This window comes from Gopherus flavomarginatus, chromosome 5 (assembly GCF_025201925.1).
Source record: "Gopherus flavomarginatus isolate rGopFla2 chromosome 5, rGopFla2.mat.asm, whole genome shotgun sequence".
Lineage (NCBI taxonomy): Eukaryota > Metazoa > Chordata > Testudines > Testudinidae > Gopherus > Gopherus flavomarginatus.
The window spans coordinates 122,499,223-122,517,457 of NC_066621.1; the positions used below are offsets into that span (position 1 = coordinate 122,499,223).

The following is an 18,235-nucleotide window of genomic DNA, read 5'->3' on the forward strand; positions in this document are numbered from 1 at the left end:
AGGAAGGTATATCTTCCACATGGGATCACTAGCAAGGCAAGTGATGTAAGCATTTGTCTCTGCAGATTTTCATAAAAATCTACACATAGACTTGTGTGTCCTTGAACCATGAAATAAAATAGGAATAGTTCAGAACTACGTCTAATTGCAAGACAAAATAAAGCTGGATTTTAAAAGTATTTTATAGCATGTTTTGTATTTTAAGAATTATTTCAGTCCTGTGACTAGTAACATCTTTAATGGGCACTGGATGTTCAAGTTATTTGAAAATATCAGGGTATTATGTTTCTCAGTACTGGAGTTTTACTTTCATGACTTATATTCATAGGATTCGAGTAACTAAAAAATGATTACTTATGAAGGAAAAGTCAGCAAATAAGATTATGTAACCTAACACTTATCCCTCTCTTTTACCAACCAGGTATTTTAGAAATTGACTGATTTTTCCACTAGGTGATCAGGACTGAAAGGATACTATTCAGACTTACCACTGGAACTCCTCTTCCATACAGGTAAGCCATTCCTAGTCCACTCTGTCCAACTGGATTACCCTGACAAAGAAAAAAAATACTTAAGGAGGAAAAAAAAGTGGGGGACCTGGCTACAAGTTATACCAAAGTCTTTAATATGTCCTTTAATGTCCTCCAGGATAGCTGTTGATGATTAACAGATTTTCATAAACTCTTTAATATGTCATTGTCCCTCTCTAAGCCCTATGGCGCTAGCCTCTCCTTGGCGCCTATTGTGCTACCCTTATTCTGTTACCACTCCGTTGATTTCAGTAGAAAACTAGGGGGTGCCCAATGCCAGAAGTGAGATCCTGTGCTGTACCTCTCAGAGACCCAGCACAGAACTTGCAGGCCAAGGGGAGGTGGCACTAAGGTAGCTTTCAGCCACCTATGTGCTCCTGAGTCTGGGCTGTTCTGAGGGCTGGAGGGGGCCGTGGTGTAGCAAATAGCCTTGGGGCCCTAAGTTATGACAACTCTCTGGAATGGTCAATTTATGGCCTACAGCACTGCCTAGAATCTCCACAGCACTGTGTGCTATGGCTGTGCCCGACATCCACCTCCACACACCAGGGCTTGTGAGTGTTCCTCTGAAGGCAGCTTTACATAGCTGTCTTCCACAGTGCATACACTGGGGGAAATCTCCCCCAGCCAGGGCTGTTAGGATCCTGTTATGCTGGGTAAAAAGTGCTGGAGTGGTGTAAAAGGTCTGGAAAAGCGGTGAGAATCTCACCCCAGGTATCTTGACAAATTCAAGCAGTAATCAAGTTACTAATCTTAGTTATCTTGCAGGGCATGGAAGAGCAAGAAAAGTACACCTCTACCTCGATATAATGCGACCTGATATAACACGAATTTGGATATAACATGGTAAAGGAGTGCTCTGGGGGATGGCGGGTGGGCACGCGGCAGTGCACTCTGGTGGATCAAAGCAAGTTCGATATAATGCAGTTTCACCTATAATGCAGTAAGATTTTTTGGCCCTCAACGACAGCATTATATTGAAGTAGAGGTGTACTAGGACTTCATCCCCAAACCCAAAGAACTGCATTCTCACCACATTTTATACATACACTGTATTTCTTTCCCAAAAAGCTACTTCTGCCTCTTCCCATAAAATAAACATTTTAAATGCTCTAGCTTCTTTTGTATTTAAAACTCAGTGAGATAATCTGAACATATTATCAAAGGAAATGAAAGCATATGGTGCATGGACAAGAGAAACAAACTGTGTTCTACCAGGGGCTGCAGTGTCAGTTTAATTTACAGCTATGCTATACAACCATTTTGGAGAGTAAGTGAAGACAACACACACCCCACACACAGTGCAGGGGAAATTTAGAGATGGGATTTAAACATCTAAAACAGAATCAATAGTTGCACGTCATGAGAATTGTTACACCTGTTGCACTGAGCAGACTCCACGAAGCACTGTGGTCAGGAGCTTAATTTTAGGTCTTATGAAACAATCTATGTTTGTAAAGTACTTTACATATGAATTTTTAGCTATTTAAGTTACAAAAAATGAAGTCAAAGGCAAACTTTTGTGAACTGATCACGATCTACCTTTCAGCAGATATGGGCTTTATATTTCTAACTCATGAGTAAAAAAAAAACATACCATATCAGCAGCTTTCTTGAAATACTGAAGAGCAGTCTCATTGCTCTGGGGTATGATATCACTTCCTTCCGAATACAACTGGGAGACAAAAGCACAACTAACAGTTAATTAAGAAAGAGGCATAGTTTAGTTTTAAGTGGGAAAAGTGAAGAACCTCGATTAATTTTTGATGTTGAATTCATGTCCGTTTCTTTTACGGGCTGCCACTGAAAATTTACAAAAAAATTAGTGCAAATTTTAACATGTATAGATAAGACAAGACTAAAAGACGTGTTTTTAGACTAAGGCTCAATAATTGTCTTTTAAAATAAAACAACCCACATCTATGAAAAGAAATTGCTCTTTAACCAATAAGATGATGTTGATTAGGAGGCTTTGTTATGGGAAACTATGTATTTCATCAAAAGGCATTCTGGAAAAAAAGTTGAGCTACCATATCGCTCCATTAACAGTAGTGTATACCATACACACATAGACCTAATATGCTGGAAATGCTTAGGTGTCAATAAGGCAGAGCTAGAACGCTTGTATTACTGTGGCTGCTCAGAGAAACAGACTACTGCGAAGTTTCTTACACCTTCCTCTAAAGCATTAGGACTTGAAGAGGAGCTCTGTGTAGCTCAGAAGTGTCTGTTTCACCAACAGAAGTTGGTCCAATAAGAGATTACTTCACCCTCTTTGTCTCTCTAAAAAGGCTTTATTTGTTTTAAAATGAATGCCTAATTGAGGAGCTGAAGTCTTTAATTAGGCAACTAAATAATCATCCTGATTTTCAAAATGTGGAGAGTACCCAGCAGCTCCCGATGAAACAGTCATCCACATTTGAATGATCTGGAAAATACTTGTCTTACCTTTCCTAGAAAGGCCATGGCATGCGAGTTACCAGCATTAGCTGCTTGGTTGAAGTATTCAAATGCTCTCTGTGAGAAAGAATTCAAAAGTATTTTAGTCAATAAAAGCATTTACTCCATAAACAAATAGTGTTTGTAGATTCTATATTACACTCCATTGGTAACAGGTATATTACCAAATATTGCTTGTGATGTACAGTAAAGGTTCCAACATGAAGATGAACATCCCTTGGCATGCCATGAGTTAGCAAGAGGAGTCAGAAATAATGCTATTCATTTCAATTTACAAAGCAGCTTCATATCAACCTGTCTCAGAAGATTAATTCTCTAGGCACTTGCATAAGGTAAATCCACTCTACAATTACAATTCTTTTTCCATAATCCATTTTGAGAGCACTGCCCCCAGGTGCATTTTTTTTTGCTGCCATAGAAAAGGCTACACACAATGTCTGAGGACGACCTGCCAAGCATGAAACCTGCCTGGTCTTCCTTTATCTACAGAATGGCTCTCGCTTTTTAAGCACAGAATGGCCAAAATCCTGCCCAAGATTTTAACACAAAGTTGAGCGTCACTGTTGGGAAACAGGAGCTTTTTAATTAGATAGTTTGCCCGAGTCAACTGAATGATTAAATATACATAATAGGAGATTTCCTCCACATAATTTGCATACCTAGACCAGCAGCCACTGTTGGCCTGGCATACCCCTAAAATTCAGGAGGCAATGCCTCATTTTTCCAGTTGTGAGCAGTCTATGCAGCTGAGCCCTACTAGCCCAGCCTAACTCATCTCAAAAAACTTAATTGCAGGGACATGTGTGTCTATAGGATGTTTTCCAGTCTGGGTAGGTATTTAGATCTGATTTTGTACTATTCTGAGCTGAATACCCAAGATTGTTTGATGTCAATAGGGAAAGCTCATTTAAGTCAGGTAAATTTAAAGTTCAGTTTGACAAGAACTAGCTGCTGGCTCTAAGAGGCGTTCTTGGTTTTAAATTCTTGATTGATACTTGAGAGCAAGTGGAAACACTTGATCACTCTGGCAGTCACAAAACTGCATGTTAGGTATTTCAAATTGCCTCTATCTTCAGTGCAGACTCTGTGGCTGTGCCAAGTCTGAACGATATATATGGATCAAAAACAATGCTGAACAAAGGATGTTTTTGTTTGTTTTAAGTTGACTTAAAGACAACTGCAGGGTTCATTCACTCCCTCGTTGGGAATTAGTCTGGAATAATCATCTTCATGACATGCCCACTCTGAGTTTGAGTTGCACCAGCTCTTCATTTACCATCACATAAGCTTTTTAAAAATTCTGCCTGCCTTTGCAGCAAGTCAATTTCTTCCTATTGCATAAGCCAACCCAGCACTGAGCTGGGAATTGTGAACACCTGGCAGTACTGAAAGCCACACATCCATTTGCTGCTTATTCAGCCATGAAAGAGTATATTTAGTGTATGGCAACAATTCTCGTAAACAACATGGGCCAGATTCTAATTTCAAATCTATGCATCAGCACACCACAAAAAGCTTCTTACGCATGCAAAAGCTCAGTCACTGAGATGTGCAATGAAGTCTGTTGTCTCTTCTGTACGGGAATCTTGCGCCATGTATTTTGACTTCATCTCCAATATCTTCAGCTAATGTGGGGCAGGCAGAGAATCTGGGTCTTTCTACCAATCAGAATAGTGCACACAACTAGCTAGAAAGCCAGTCACGATTGCTGTATCAAGCCAACATTTAGACAAGAGTTTTAGTTTTTCATGAGGACTAGACAATTTACTCTCTTGTAAATCATATTTATCACTAGGGCATAAATGCCAGCAATGACGTAAAATGGGTACCTGGTGATTTTGCTCCACTCCTCTTCCTCCATGTAAATGTAACTGACCAAGGCCAACCTGAAAAATAAAAATAAAATGTAAAGCATCGTGTTTCCTTGTATACAGAAGCTTTATACACAAGCAATACAATTACAAATTGAGTAAATTAAATCACATGCACAGCAAACAGCATACCAAATTGTTTATCAGAGATAAAGACGACAGGAAATAAGACTGAAAACAAAAAATATTCTGCTTCAGTAGTCACCACAGTTTGAGGCAAAAGGGTGATTAAGGCAAATGAGTTGGCTTCCTCAGGTTTAAGATCCTTGTTACGATATAAAAAAAAAGATTTAGCATCTTTGAATCTGTTACCCTAGTTTTTAAAAAACATAACCTTTCAATTTTTTATTTGTTATGGTCAGACATCTCTCAGTTCTTTCCGATTCCTTCCGTTAATGTGGATTAAATATAGCGGAAGGGAGTTATGTTTACACTCTGCAGATAGCAAAATCCTCTACCTAGAGAACAGATACAATGTGGGCAGTGGCAGGCCAAAGCTTCCTCCACCTGGCCCTACCAGTATGCCCCAAACCTGATCTGGAAGGGCTACTTTATTTTCAATGGTCTCTCTGCTGAGATTGCTAACAAAGGAGCCAATTAATGACAGTTGTGATGTGGACACTTGTCCAGTGGCAACTTGACTGAAAACAATTAGCTTTCCACGCAACGGATTATTTGCCATCAGTGACCACACAGCAGTATAAGGAATGGAGTATTTCCATATATTTACAGGAATTAACTACAGCATCTCAGATAACACTGGAAGATCCCTGGCAAACACTTACTTTAAATGATGACTACTATACATTTCTTCATGACAGCTTTTGAACTCCACCAAAGACCCTTTGGCTTCTACTTAACTGTGCCACTGCTGCCATACATGGTTGGTATGTTGTTGGTCCAAAGGCCACTTCAGTGTTGTGCCATGTTTATTTCTTAGGGTGAACATTTCTAATGTAATGCTAGGTAGAGGCAGAGAACAGCAACGAAGGGGGATGGAGAACATTCATGGTTACAGATGACAGTTCTTCTAGTTAAATCTAGCCACCTTACAACCACAGACAAAATGCCTAACTATGGTGATATTGGTCTCTCCAAGGCCCTCAGCAGTCCTCTACTCCTTTGTCCTGAAGGCCCTGCACTGTGACAGTCCTTCTGGCCAAGGCTCCCTCCAGAACAGCCAATTCTGCTCCTAAACTGGCCAGAGGAGTTGGAGTATTGCAAAGCTCTCTCCTCCTCACGGTGTGAGGAAAGCAACCAATAGAATGTTAATTGAAAGAGGAATTTTATTTTCCAAGCGCGCGCGCACACACACACACACACACACACACACAAAGGAGAAAAATGTTCGTCGATTTTTATTGGTGGAATTTTTAAGTTTGAAAATCAAGAATGTTTCTCAACAAATACCTGAAAATTTTAATAAAACAAAAATATAATCAGAAAGCTATTTTCCATCAAAAGAAGTTTCAGTGAAAAGTTTCTGATCAGTTCTAGTAACCATGTTGGTCTAGGAGTGAGAGAAAAAACTGGATTCTTGAGAGCTTCACACATTTGCAACTGCTCCAACAGCCTCCAGAAGAGTCCCACCCCATCATGTCACACTGATATACCTGTGCTTGTACATCTCCTTTCTCTGCTAGAAACTGGTAATACTGAATCAAATCTTCCTCCAGCATCCCACTGGCCATTCCTGTATTTTCCACTTCATCTGCCAGGCGAATTCTCTGCACAACCGTGCCTCCTGTCAGAGATATATCGCTAGCCACTGGTGACAAGAAGATGAGAAGAACAAGAAAAGGAACGTGAAGTTAACATACTAAGACATATGAAGTAAGCCATTTGCAGACAACTTTCAACTGAGCGCTACATTTTTGGCACACCACCAAAAAGACTGGTTTTATCAAAATCAAACATCCACCCAGATCCCATAAACTGGGCAAATAAGACTGTATATTAGAGTAAGTACTTCTCAAGAACAAACGAATTATACTATGATTTTGTGTATTGTAGGCAGGTGATAAAGAGGAGTAGGCAGTTTTAGCTGTGACTCTGCCATATGTGAATGGTGCATAGTGCAAGACAGCTTAGGTTCCACAACCAACATTAACTCTGAATTTCCAGAATTCAAAGAATATTTTTTAAAAAAATCTATTAAGTTTTTCTAGAAAGATCAGTTAATTTAGAGATTAATCATGCTTGGGAATACCCATTTGTGAAGTCCTTTGGCATCCTTCAGAATTAAAAGTTTAAATTTAAAGGTTATACATGGAAGAAGATATCAAATTGGTCTACAATATCTGTAAGAGCTAACCTACCAGTGTGTTCAACTAATGAACGTATAAGAATATAAAATTCTAAATATTTTGAAGTATGCCCAGACAAATATTGTAGGTAATTCTAGATTTGCACCTTCGTTAATATGAATTTTTTTTTACCATGATTAGCCACAAGTCGATAGTGAGTGAGAGCAGATTCACAACTCTGAAGGACTCCTATCCCACCCCAGTACCGGTAACCCTGCAAAGATACAAAAGCAAGGAATCATCAGTTGTTATACAGCCACTTATTGGACATTTTATGCAGTTAAATAGCTGGATGCACTCGTGCGACTTTCATCAACTTCTCACAGCAGAAGAAATGCTTCAGATTAGATGTACTCCTAACACAAATGAATAGGGCCCAACCAAAATCATTTTGGTCAATTTCATTGTCTTAGGATTTTAAAAATTGTAAATTTCATGATTTCACCTATTTAAAATCTGATGTTGTAATTGTAGGGGTCCTGACTCAAAAAGGAGTTGTGTGTGTGTGGTGTGGGGGGTGTTGCAAGGTTATTGTTAAGTGGGTTGCAGTACTGCTATCCGCACTTCTGCACTGCTGCTGGTGGCGGTGCTGCCTTCAGCTGGGAGCCTAGCTCTGAAGGCAGAGCTGCCGTCAGCAGCAGCACAGAAGAAAGGATGGCATGGTATGATACTGCCACCCTTACTGCTGCACTCCTGCCTGCAGAGCTGGCCCATCAGTCAGCAGCTGCCACTCTCTTGCCCCCTAGCTCTGCAGGCAGAGCTGAAGTAAGGGTGGCAATACTGCAACTCCCCTAAAATAACCTTGTGACCCTTCTGCAACTCCCTTTTGGGCAGGACCCCTAATTTGAGAAATGCTGGTCTCCCCCATGAAGTCTGTATAGTACAAGATAAAAAAAAACAAAAAAAACCACAACACTTTCCTGGGGGAAGACCAGATTTCGTGGTCCATTATGCGTTTTTCATGGCTGTGAATTTGCTAGGGCTCTATAAATGAATGCAAGAGTAGTCAATGAGCCTTGTGTTTTAAAATCAAACAAAACAACTAAGCAGATTTTGATGCCTCAGGAGCAACAATTTAACACATTCTGTTTAAAGGGTTTGAATTTTATGCGCCATATTCTATTTGTGGGTTTTATACGTGCTGTTGGAGAAAAACAAGATCCTGCTTTGGTTTTTAAGGGCCTGAGTCTCCTCTCATTTATACCAGTGTAACTTCATTGAAATCCCTGGAGATAAATAAGGACAAAACAGTTGTGAAAGGAGACTCAAGCCCTAAGCGTTAGCTTTCACCTTCTGTGGAAGGTTTCTGTATTAAATAGTAATGGAATGGGTAGGCAATAAGCAGCACTGTATAGACATGCTCTTGTGTTTAAAAACTGAGCACCTACACTTTCAGGAGAATATAAAACATTCATGATCTTAATAATCGAGATATAAAATTAGATTAAAAAGGGGCATTTCTATTAACTTTAGTTCTGTGTATTAGCTATGAAATCTCACTTACTAAAATCATGTGCGCTATCAGATTTCCTCCGAGAGCTCCAAAAGTGTAATAAACCAGAGCCTAGAATAAGAATAGAAGGTATTTAATCATTTGCATCTGAAGTGAAATAAAAGCAAAAGTGAAGATTTGACAGAGTTACCTTAGCTTGACTGGAATTAACACCAAGACCAGATGCATAGAGAAATCCAAGAGCCTGAAATAAAAATACAATTCAATTAATATTTGGAAATTTTAGGATTAGGTTTGTAGACTAGGAACAAAAAAAGGTAAATATGTTGCAGTGACCTGGAAAACATAGGTACTTGAGTGCATATAAGCAGACCAAAAAGTCGACTTTATTTGGGTATCCCCCATGTCTAATTCATTTATTGTTAAATATAAAGTACATGATTTCTCCAAGGTCAAGTAGGCTAGCATGGATTTCTCTTATGTTCTAGAAGAGGCAGTGCTGTCTAGTATCCATTGGCGCGTAGGGCTGCAAGCCAAAGACTCAAGAGATCTAATAATGACTGACAAAGTTGCTGAGTTACCTTAAACAAGCACCTTAACCTCTATGCCTCAGTTCCCTCATTAGTAAAACAGAAGTAACTTCTCTCTCACATGGAGTGTTTTGCAAGGATTACTTAATTTTCAATGCTCTATACAAAAAAGTAAGTTCTATATAGAGAGGGAGCTGTTGGCAGGGTGTTCTCCAAGAAGGCTCTGGGACTGTGGAACTTACTTTCCACCTTGGCTCAAAATAGCCCAGAGTTGATGGATTTTCAGGTACGCTGCAAAATCTATTTGATATAAATCTGGCCAAGGCAGAGTCTGAGTGTATATTCCTGGGGAAAGGTGCTTTAATTTACAGGTTGGCTGAGCTAATTCATTATTTGTATATGATCAGTTTTGCTGCTGGGCAGTAATCATTTGTGACTGTAAATCTAATCAGTTATGACACCTAGAACTTTCTGAAGAAAAAACAAAAATAAGTACTGTTCTAGCTCCGTCACCTGGTACAGCTGTGTGGGCCATCAGAGAGAACACAGAAGATACAGTGTCACACACAAATATAAGAGCTAAACTTCCAAAGTTTGACATGTTAGGATAATCAAGAGACTTCACCTAGAGTGAACAGTTAATATAATTCCACCAAAACCAGAAGTCTGTTGTAGCCACACCAGCTGATCAGTTATCAGTGATGGCTGCATACAGTATTTCAGAAGTAACACAGCTATGGGCAAGTCATGAATCATGTATCAGTCTTGATCTGGACCTCACTGCCTAAAATTGTGGAGACATGATAGTCAACAGTTTTATACATACTAATCTACAGACATTTGTAACCACAAATCAAAACATGTGTGTTCTGGAATGAAGACTAATATGTAATTCCACTTAAAAACCTCCAGTGTAGATCTATGGTAGTGATGATACTGCAGTATGAATACACCTAGTCAGTGGGCCTCAAACTTTTTTAATGGCGATCCCTTTCACACAGTAAGCCTTTGAGTGTGACCCGCCCCCAATAAATTAAACACACTTTTTAATATATTTAACATGATTATAAGTGCTGGAGGCAAGCAGGGTTTGGCACAGAGGTTGACAGCTCGTGACCCCCCCATGTAATAACCCCACAACCCCGAGGTGTCCCAACCCCTAGTTTGAGAACCCCTGTGCTAAGTGAATAAGGAGCTTATGCACTAGCTCTCTCCCTCAAGAATTTTTTCCTTGTAGACAGTCTTTAGTAACTGAAAAGAGATACAAGTGTTCCTGCTGATACTTCCAGTACTCAGCAGCCCTACACTGTAACAGCCACTGAAAAAGTTCTATTGCTTGTCATTTGCTCTCAAGATATTCAGTGCTGCAGATGCAGGGCTGAGGAGTAAGAGAAGGGGAACAGTACTCATTTAGACAACTGTTCAAACAATAGTCCTACCCTTTAGACAAGTTACAAACAAACCTCAGTGCTGCTAACATGCCTTTGAATCACCTCCATTCATTTGGTAGAACATGGATATTAAGAGAATGAACTTCACACAGCACGCTCGAAGATTCCTTTATTTTCCCAGGAGGAGGGGTTGAATTAGGTTATGGAGTGGAGTGAGGGAGTTTACTTGAATAGGGCAGGAGATCTTTGAAGTAATACATTACTGGTCATATGTTTAGACTGTATAATGCCTTTAGACTAGCATAGGCACTTTTTTAACAAAAAAAATTTCACTTAATGTGATTATATGCACACGGTTATATTTATAGGAATAGCTGCATCCACTCCAAGTTTGTATATTTTTTTACAAAAGACATTTTAATAAAAACTACAAAAATTATTTTTCAGCCTCCTACTTAGAGTGGGTACTTCAATGACATGAAGGTATGTGAGAGGAAGTGGAAGTGGATGGAAACAGAAGAGAAATTAAGGGATAGAAGTGTGAGGGGGAAAAAAACATCTCAGATTCAAGTTTAAGGTGTCAGGATGAGGCTTTCCTTCAGAATCAGATCTCTGAAACTTGTATAAAGTGTATGTGTAAATATTTAATGAAAATTCTGTGTTGATACCTACTGCCTTTGAAACCAAAAGTCAACAATTCTAGAACATTTAAAACATGTATGTTTGTGACTAAAAGGGCAATTATGTTTCATCCAACAGTTGTCAAATTTCCAGTGTAGCCTAGATAACCTTGAAAGAGCTTAACTATCAGCAGTTATCTTTATGGAAATCCCATAGCCAAACAAACAGCACCAGGCCATTGACTCAGAAGTTTAAAAGATATTTGGTTGGCTAGAGTCTTCAAATTGTAGCTGCCTGTATCTTCCTGACCTGTACCCAAGCTGGTAGTTAGTTAAAGTGATGAACAGACCAGAACTCACTACTTACACATAGGTTTAAAAAAAAAAAAAAAAAAAAAGAATTTCCTTCTAAACATCATTAGGTCAAAACATAAGTTCTAGATGTCAGATTTATTTATTTAAGAGCAAAAAAAGTGCTGGATTGCAGCCCAAGAGACTAAAGTCCTGTTTATACACAAAACATTTATAGCCCAAGGAAAAACAGAGTCAGCTTCCCCCATCAACCTTCCTCATCCCATTCTAGAGGTGAGAAGGGAGGTCAGTCTTCATGGCCCATCCCACCCTTGGTCATGGCTGAAGCTGATAACATGAACGCTAAACAAAATCTCCCTTTAGAGCAGTGCCCACCTACTGTAATCTGCCCGTGCCCCCTTGGGAGCGGAGCTGTGGCTGGGAGCCATGGCTGGGGTCAGGAGCTGGCAGCTGAGGCTGTAAGCGGAGCCGTGGCTAGATTGGGGCTGAGCTGGAGGCAGAGTGGGACTGAGTGGCGCTTCTTCCCTGACCCCCATGGGGACTGGCCCAGGCCCTGCTGTGTTCCCCACAAACATTATTCTGCACCCCCCTAGACAGGCATTTCCCACAGTTTGGGGACCACTGCTTTAGAGAATACATACCGTTTGCCCTTTAGGAGATCCCTCCTCAGTCAGTTTCTCAAACAGCTCTTTAGCAGACTGGATGTTTTGCTTCAGGTAATCCCCAAACAGTAGAGCATAAGACACTTTTTCCATTGCCTTGGTATGGTTCATGTCGGCTGCTTTCAGAAGATACTGATATGCTCTTAAAGAAGAATGTAATTAAAAGTTTAGTCACCTTTAAACAAACAAAACAAGTTCTATCAGTAAAGCTAAAAGGTACAGAGGAAACTTTTCACTGCCTCACTCTGTCCTAATTGCCATTCAGAATCTACCACTACCTAATTTGCAGGTATTTCCCTTTTCAAACATAGTATAATATTCAAAACATCACATGACTAAGACACCACAAATTAAGAGCATATCCATGGGTTCACAATCCTCCACATTGTTAACATATAAATTAATATTATTCATGAGCCTTTTTAACAGTTCACAGAGTCAGACACCTCCTCACTACAGAGGTTTTTTTCTGTTGTTGTGCTGGTAATGGAAGACACCATCCACAGGATCTAGTCACAAAAGTAAAGTTATCATCACCACTGCTTTTTAATGGTTTCATGTCACATGAGGCATCAGCTCAACTATCTTGATTCACTTCAATATTAAATCAATTTAAACTAAAAGCACCAATGGATTCCATACAAACACTGGGCTAAAATGATTACATCGTTACTGTTGTAATGAAGAGGCTAGATTAACCATCAGAAGTTTTTGGGAAAAGACCTTTTTGCTAAATTAGTTTAGCTGATTGTGCAAGATCCTTGACTGAAATAGACAAAAGGTCTCTTCTCTATGATTCTGACATCTAGAACTGTGATTCCCCAAAAGGTACCATCTAAACAGGTTAATGTATAAAAAAATTTGTTTTGTATACTTTAATCTGTGTAAGATATTAAACTACCCTGAAGAGTTTAAAGGAAATTGTCTCACTTCCTTCTTTGCTCCTATTTGTTTGCTTTCCAGTTTCTATTCTCTAGACTTCTTCCTTTTCCCGTATAAATAAATCTTTATATTTCAGGCTCCACGTTGGTTTCTTTCGCACCACTCTCTTGTAGTCTTATGTTTAATAGAAAGGTGAGTAGTGACCTGAAACTGAAAGACCACTGCTACTAATTCCTATAATATTTAAAGCACAAAAAGTAGGATGATCTTGCAGCTAAGACACTGGACTGGAACCAGATTTTCAGAGTCCAATTCCTGCTTTGTCAAAGATTTCCTGCATGACCTTGGATAAATCCCTTAGCCTCTTGTGCCTCAGTTCCCATGTGTAACATGGGAATAATGCTTCCTTTCTCCCACTATGTCTTGCTAAACTAAACTTTTGGAGGTCTTTGTCTCTTATTGTGTCTATGTAGAGTGCCTTAGTACAAGAGGCCCTGATCTTAAGTGTGGCCTCTAGATGCTACTGCAATACACATGATTTGCGGTATTTACAGAAAGTTGGAACTACCTGACATTGCTGCTGATTTACTAGATGGATGGAGCACAAAGAATCCAGACTGAGCAGAATGAGAGTTTCATCTAATCCTTGCTCTTCCTTGGTTTCCTCTTTTGCATTTATCCATTTACGTTATACAAAACTAAATTGTTGTAACCGAGTTAGTTAGCTAAAACAGAGAATATAATCAATACTTTGCAGTTATATATAGTGCTTTCACGGTAACCAAGCAACAGTAGAGAAGTTCCTACTGAATCTTGTTAATCTAATCTTTGAAGAAGTCAGTGAAATCCTGAGTTGAAAAGGGAAAAAGATCTCAGGAGTCTCAAAGGCGCCAAACAGGCACTGGATATGTCAAATGTCAGTGAATCCAGATTTGAGTTTTTAGAGTTCATACCAGGGCAGCTGTTACATCCTGCAGGGGCTGTTCTAAGATATTCCTCTCTTCTGCTGAAGAGGGTACCACGTTACAACAAAAACATTTCTCCAATTCATGATCTCAGTATAGTTAGGTATAAAGAGGGCCAGGAATTTTTTGACAAAGTCTTTTTCTGATTTTTAACTCAGAAAATATTTGTCAAAAACTTTTCATGTAAACATAGTAGCTTCAATGAAGCCACAGACAAGTGGTTTAGGACTCACCAGGCAGAGCATGAACTTGGACCTGGATCTGCCACATCTCATGTGAGCATGCTAACCACTAGACTATTGGCTATTCAGGTTGTTGGCGGGGACGGGTTGTCTCTTTTTTCATTAAAGATTTCAAAAGGTTTTAGGTTTGTCCTGCTCTAGAATGGATTAAAAAAAAATAATCTTGAAATTTTGTGTGTGGAAAAAAAAAAACCCAAAAAAGCCCAGATTCCTCCTGCCCAGCTCTTGTTACATGGCTAGAGAAAAAACAATGGTTCTTTTTCTGAAGCAGAGAATTGCACTGCTTAGCAGCACAATGAACACTGTTAGAATTACCTGCACACATTCCATAATGGAAAAAGTCAAGCTACTTTTTGTGGATCTACTCAAAGAAAGCTGACATGAGTTTCTGCTCCTGTGAATGTTCTCCAATTACCATTTATTCTCAATGCCACATGACTGATTTATATAAAATTAAGTCTATATAACTTCTAGTATCACTCAAGTCTAAAACTAAGTGTCTCATTAAGCTGTGTCCTGGTTAAAAGACATCGTACCAAACCAAGTCATCTGTGTCTCCCAAGAAAGACCTATGTTAATGTTCAAGCATGGACTTACTCTTTCTTCTGAGCCTTTTTACTGCTCTCGTTAAGGATTTTCATCCCAGTCTGGTAAACATCCTCTGCTTCCTGCATCTGTCTTCTCTTATTAGACTGCTCTTCAGCTAAAAAAAGAAAAAAGATAAGTGGTTTAATCAAATGCAAGAGGCTGGTCTCTTAAACATCTGTTTCTGCTGGTCTTCATGGCAGAGTCTTCCTTGGCCACATGATTAGGGCGCTACCAAATTCACAGCTATGACAAATGCATCACAGTCCGTGAAATCTGGTGTCCTTCCATGAAATCTGGTCTTTTGTGTGCTTTTACCCTCTACTATACAGATTTCACAGGGGAGACCAGCATTTCTCAAATTGGGGGTTCTGACCCAAAAGGGAGTTTCAGGGGGGTTGTGAGGGTATTTTAGGGGAGTCGTGGTATTGCCATCCTTACTTCTCCACTACCTTCAGAGCTGGGTGGCTGAAACATGGTGGCTGTTGGCTGGGCACCCAGCTCTGAAGGCAGTGTTCCATCATCATCAGCAGCACAAAAATAAGTGGAGCAATACCATACCATGCCACCCTTACTTCTGCGCAGCTGCCTTCAGAGCTGGGCAGCTGGAGGGTGACGGCTGCTGCCTGAGGGCCCAGCTCTGCAGGTAGTAGCCTAGAAATAAGGTTGGCAATACCATATCATGCCATCTTTACTTCTGCGCTGCTGCTAATGGCAGCTCTGCCTTTAGAGCTGGGTTCTCAGACAGCAGCCACCGCTATCCAGCTGCCCAGCTCTGAAGGCAGCGCAGAAGTAAGGGTAGCAGTACTGCAACCCCCACTACAATATCCTTGCAATTCCTCCTCAACTCCTGTTTGGGTCAGGATCCCTACAAATTACAATATCCTGAAATTTCAGATTTAAATAGGTGAAATCATGAAGCTTACAATTTTTTAAATCCTATGACTGTGAAATTGATCAAAATGGACTGTGAATTTGGTAAGGCCCTACACACGATCTTGTAACTGCAAGACAAGATACAGAGGTTGTGCTGGCAATGACGGAGAAAGTTGTCTCAATGGGCTGTTGGGTTTTTATAGCCACCCTTTTTTGTGTGTTTGCCTAGTCTTTTATTTATTTTGCTATCACCGTGCCACTCAAATCATCCTCCTGGAAGGTGGGGATAAAAGAGAGAAAATTTCCTCAAAGACATGTTTTGGCTTCCTTTCTGCAAGAGACAAAAGGGTCATATTTGTGCAGCAAGCCACCGACTTCAGTGCGAAGTATACAGTGAATTCCCCATGTAACTTTCCAACTGTACCCATTAAGGTCACTTTCAGTTTCCATGAACCCAGGAAATAGGAGTACCACATGATAGTGTGGGAACAGGTATCTGTGTCACTAGGATGGCTCTCCCTTTCTCATTACTTCTACTGTGCAAACCTTATGTTTATGGAGACACTTGCCCACAAGGGATAAGGAGATCATTAAACTCAGTAAATATTCTTTGATGAAAGAAAACAGAAATGTATCTGGCTACTTACTTTCACAGAAGCCCCACTTTTGATCTCTCTTGTAATCATAGGTTGTTGCACACCAAAGCCTGCCATCTTCCCTCCCATCAGCAGTACATTCTGCATACTCCTTCTCCAGGAACAGGAAGGGGAAGTGGCAGGGCTCACTGTCTGCAGTGCCTCCGATGGCTGTCAAAACTGGAAAAAAACAGCCCACCAGGAATGAGATCTCTCTCATGATTTCACCCCAAGTTAAAGTCTGTCTCTCACACACGTAGCAAACAAACTGTTCACCACCACAGGGGGACTGTTCACTGTACACCAGGTTTCTGACTTTTAGTACGACAAACTCATTAAGCTAAAAAGTTTCATTATTCATGCAACACTATAAAGAAGGGAAATAAAAAAGGGACATATTTGATATAAATAAGATTTGCATTTTAATGTTATCATTACTATATTATTAGCCGTTTTAGATTATTAAAAGTCTTAAGATATCAAAGCTAGAATTTGAAAATCTAATTTCGTTTCCAGTGCCCATATACTACTTGCTTCTGTACTGCACTTCACTCAGCTAGGGCAATGAAAAAAGACTGATTAGATTGACATTTGGCTATAGGAAGTTTGATAGTTGGTTCTCATGTATTCACTTCAGCAATATTGCAGTTTGAGTCTCTAACATAATAGCGAAAGATTTAGATCTAAATCTCCCTGAATTTTTATGGATTTTTAAAAAATGGATGACATTTCTATTAGCTTTCATGAAAGCTTCTCATTTTACAAGCACTGCCAACTCTCATGATTAAATTGTGAGTCTCACAATTTTCATTAAACTCCCAGCTCCTGGAGTCATGTGAATAAAAAGATACTCTCTCAACTTCACTTTAAACAAAACCATAAAGTTTCTAGTCCTCAGGATTAGAGAGAAAAGCTTGAAAACATGACCCCCTGAAGGCTCAAAAACTAGAAAGCCATAAAACACTTTAAAGATTGTGGGGGGGGGTTTTAAAGTGAGCCCAACTTATGATTTGTGAATGCGTGGTGGTGTCAATAATATTTTAAAGATACATTATTTTACAGGTTTGGTTTAAGTCACTTCTACAAAAAAAACTCAAGTTGTTTACATACAGGTCTTCTAGAATGACTAGGAACACTGCTATGCTGGACAATTCAAAAGATTTCATTTTTGGGAAGACAATGACATATAAGCAAGTTAGTTGCTTGCCCAACAGTACACACTAACTAGTGGCAGAATGATTTTTCTTCACAATATGCACACAGTTATTTGCCAGCTCCAGCACTTATGGCACAGGGGCTTAGCACAACAGTCATGAGTAACTGCCAACTCTGGAGTAGTCTGCAGAATTAAACTGACTACATGTATATTTTATTGTCACCTGCTCAACTACTGAACTAAAAGGTGTCCACAATCAGTGAACAACAAACTCAGCACCTTGTCATCAGCCCTGCTGAGAACTTGGATTTTGTCTATATTGCAGTTATTATTTTGGAAGGTCTGACAATTTTTTTCCCTGTAAGGGGGAAGTTTTAAAGTTACTTTTTTGGTGTTTCCCCCTTATAACCACGTTAATCAAAAAGCTATGGAAGAATATTCATTCACTTTTTATGAGAATCCTAAATTTACTTAGCATTATCCCCCTAAGTTGGTTTCACATAACACTATGCTGAAGTCCATGAAGTTAGAAAGGTTTTTAAGTACTGGTGACATAGCATAGCAGCGAAGGGGGAAAAAAGTAAACCAGCTTAGGTTGCACCTGCTGCGTCAATGTAGAGTAAAACTGAAACTCTGGTAAAGAACTTCTCTCTCTCAAAGTTGCATAAATAGACTAATAATGGTTTCATATGAACCAATAGCAATGAACATTTCCCCATCCTCTACTCATCAGTTCACCTTTTCGGAACTCAACAGCTG

General features: G+C 39.6%; 1 protein-coding gene across 2 annotated transcripts in view; it reads right to left on the reverse strand.

Annotated features, from left to right (window-relative positions):
• Positions 1-18,235, reverse strand: part of SEL1L (SEL1L adaptor subunit of ERAD E3 ubiquitin ligase) — a 53,425-nt gene that overhangs the window by 19,668 nt on the left and 15,522 nt on the right. The window contains exons 4-14 of one of the 2 annotated variants that reach the window (XM_050953252.1): positions 16,333-16,500; positions 14,822-14,927; positions 12,115-12,277; positions 8,811-8,864; positions 8,672-8,731; positions 7,300-7,381; positions 6,475-6,629; positions 4,820-4,876; positions 2,979-3,047; positions 2,128-2,205; positions 489-551 (exon numbers count right to left, since the gene is read on the reverse strand). In XM_050953252.1, coding sequence (XP_050809209.1) covers positions 489-551; positions 2,128-2,205; positions 2,979-3,047; positions 4,820-4,876; positions 6,475-6,629; positions 7,300-7,381; positions 8,672-8,731; positions 8,811-8,864; positions 12,115-12,277; positions 14,822-14,927; positions 16,333-16,500 — 1,055 coding nt within the window. The remainder of the gene's footprint in view (positions 1-488; positions 552-2,127; positions 2,206-2,978; positions 3,048-4,819; positions 4,877-6,474; positions 6,630-7,299; positions 7,382-8,671; positions 8,732-8,810; positions 8,865-12,114; positions 12,278-14,821; positions 14,928-16,332; positions 16,501-18,235) is intronic. The other variant, XM_050953253.1, reaches the window with a different exon arrangement.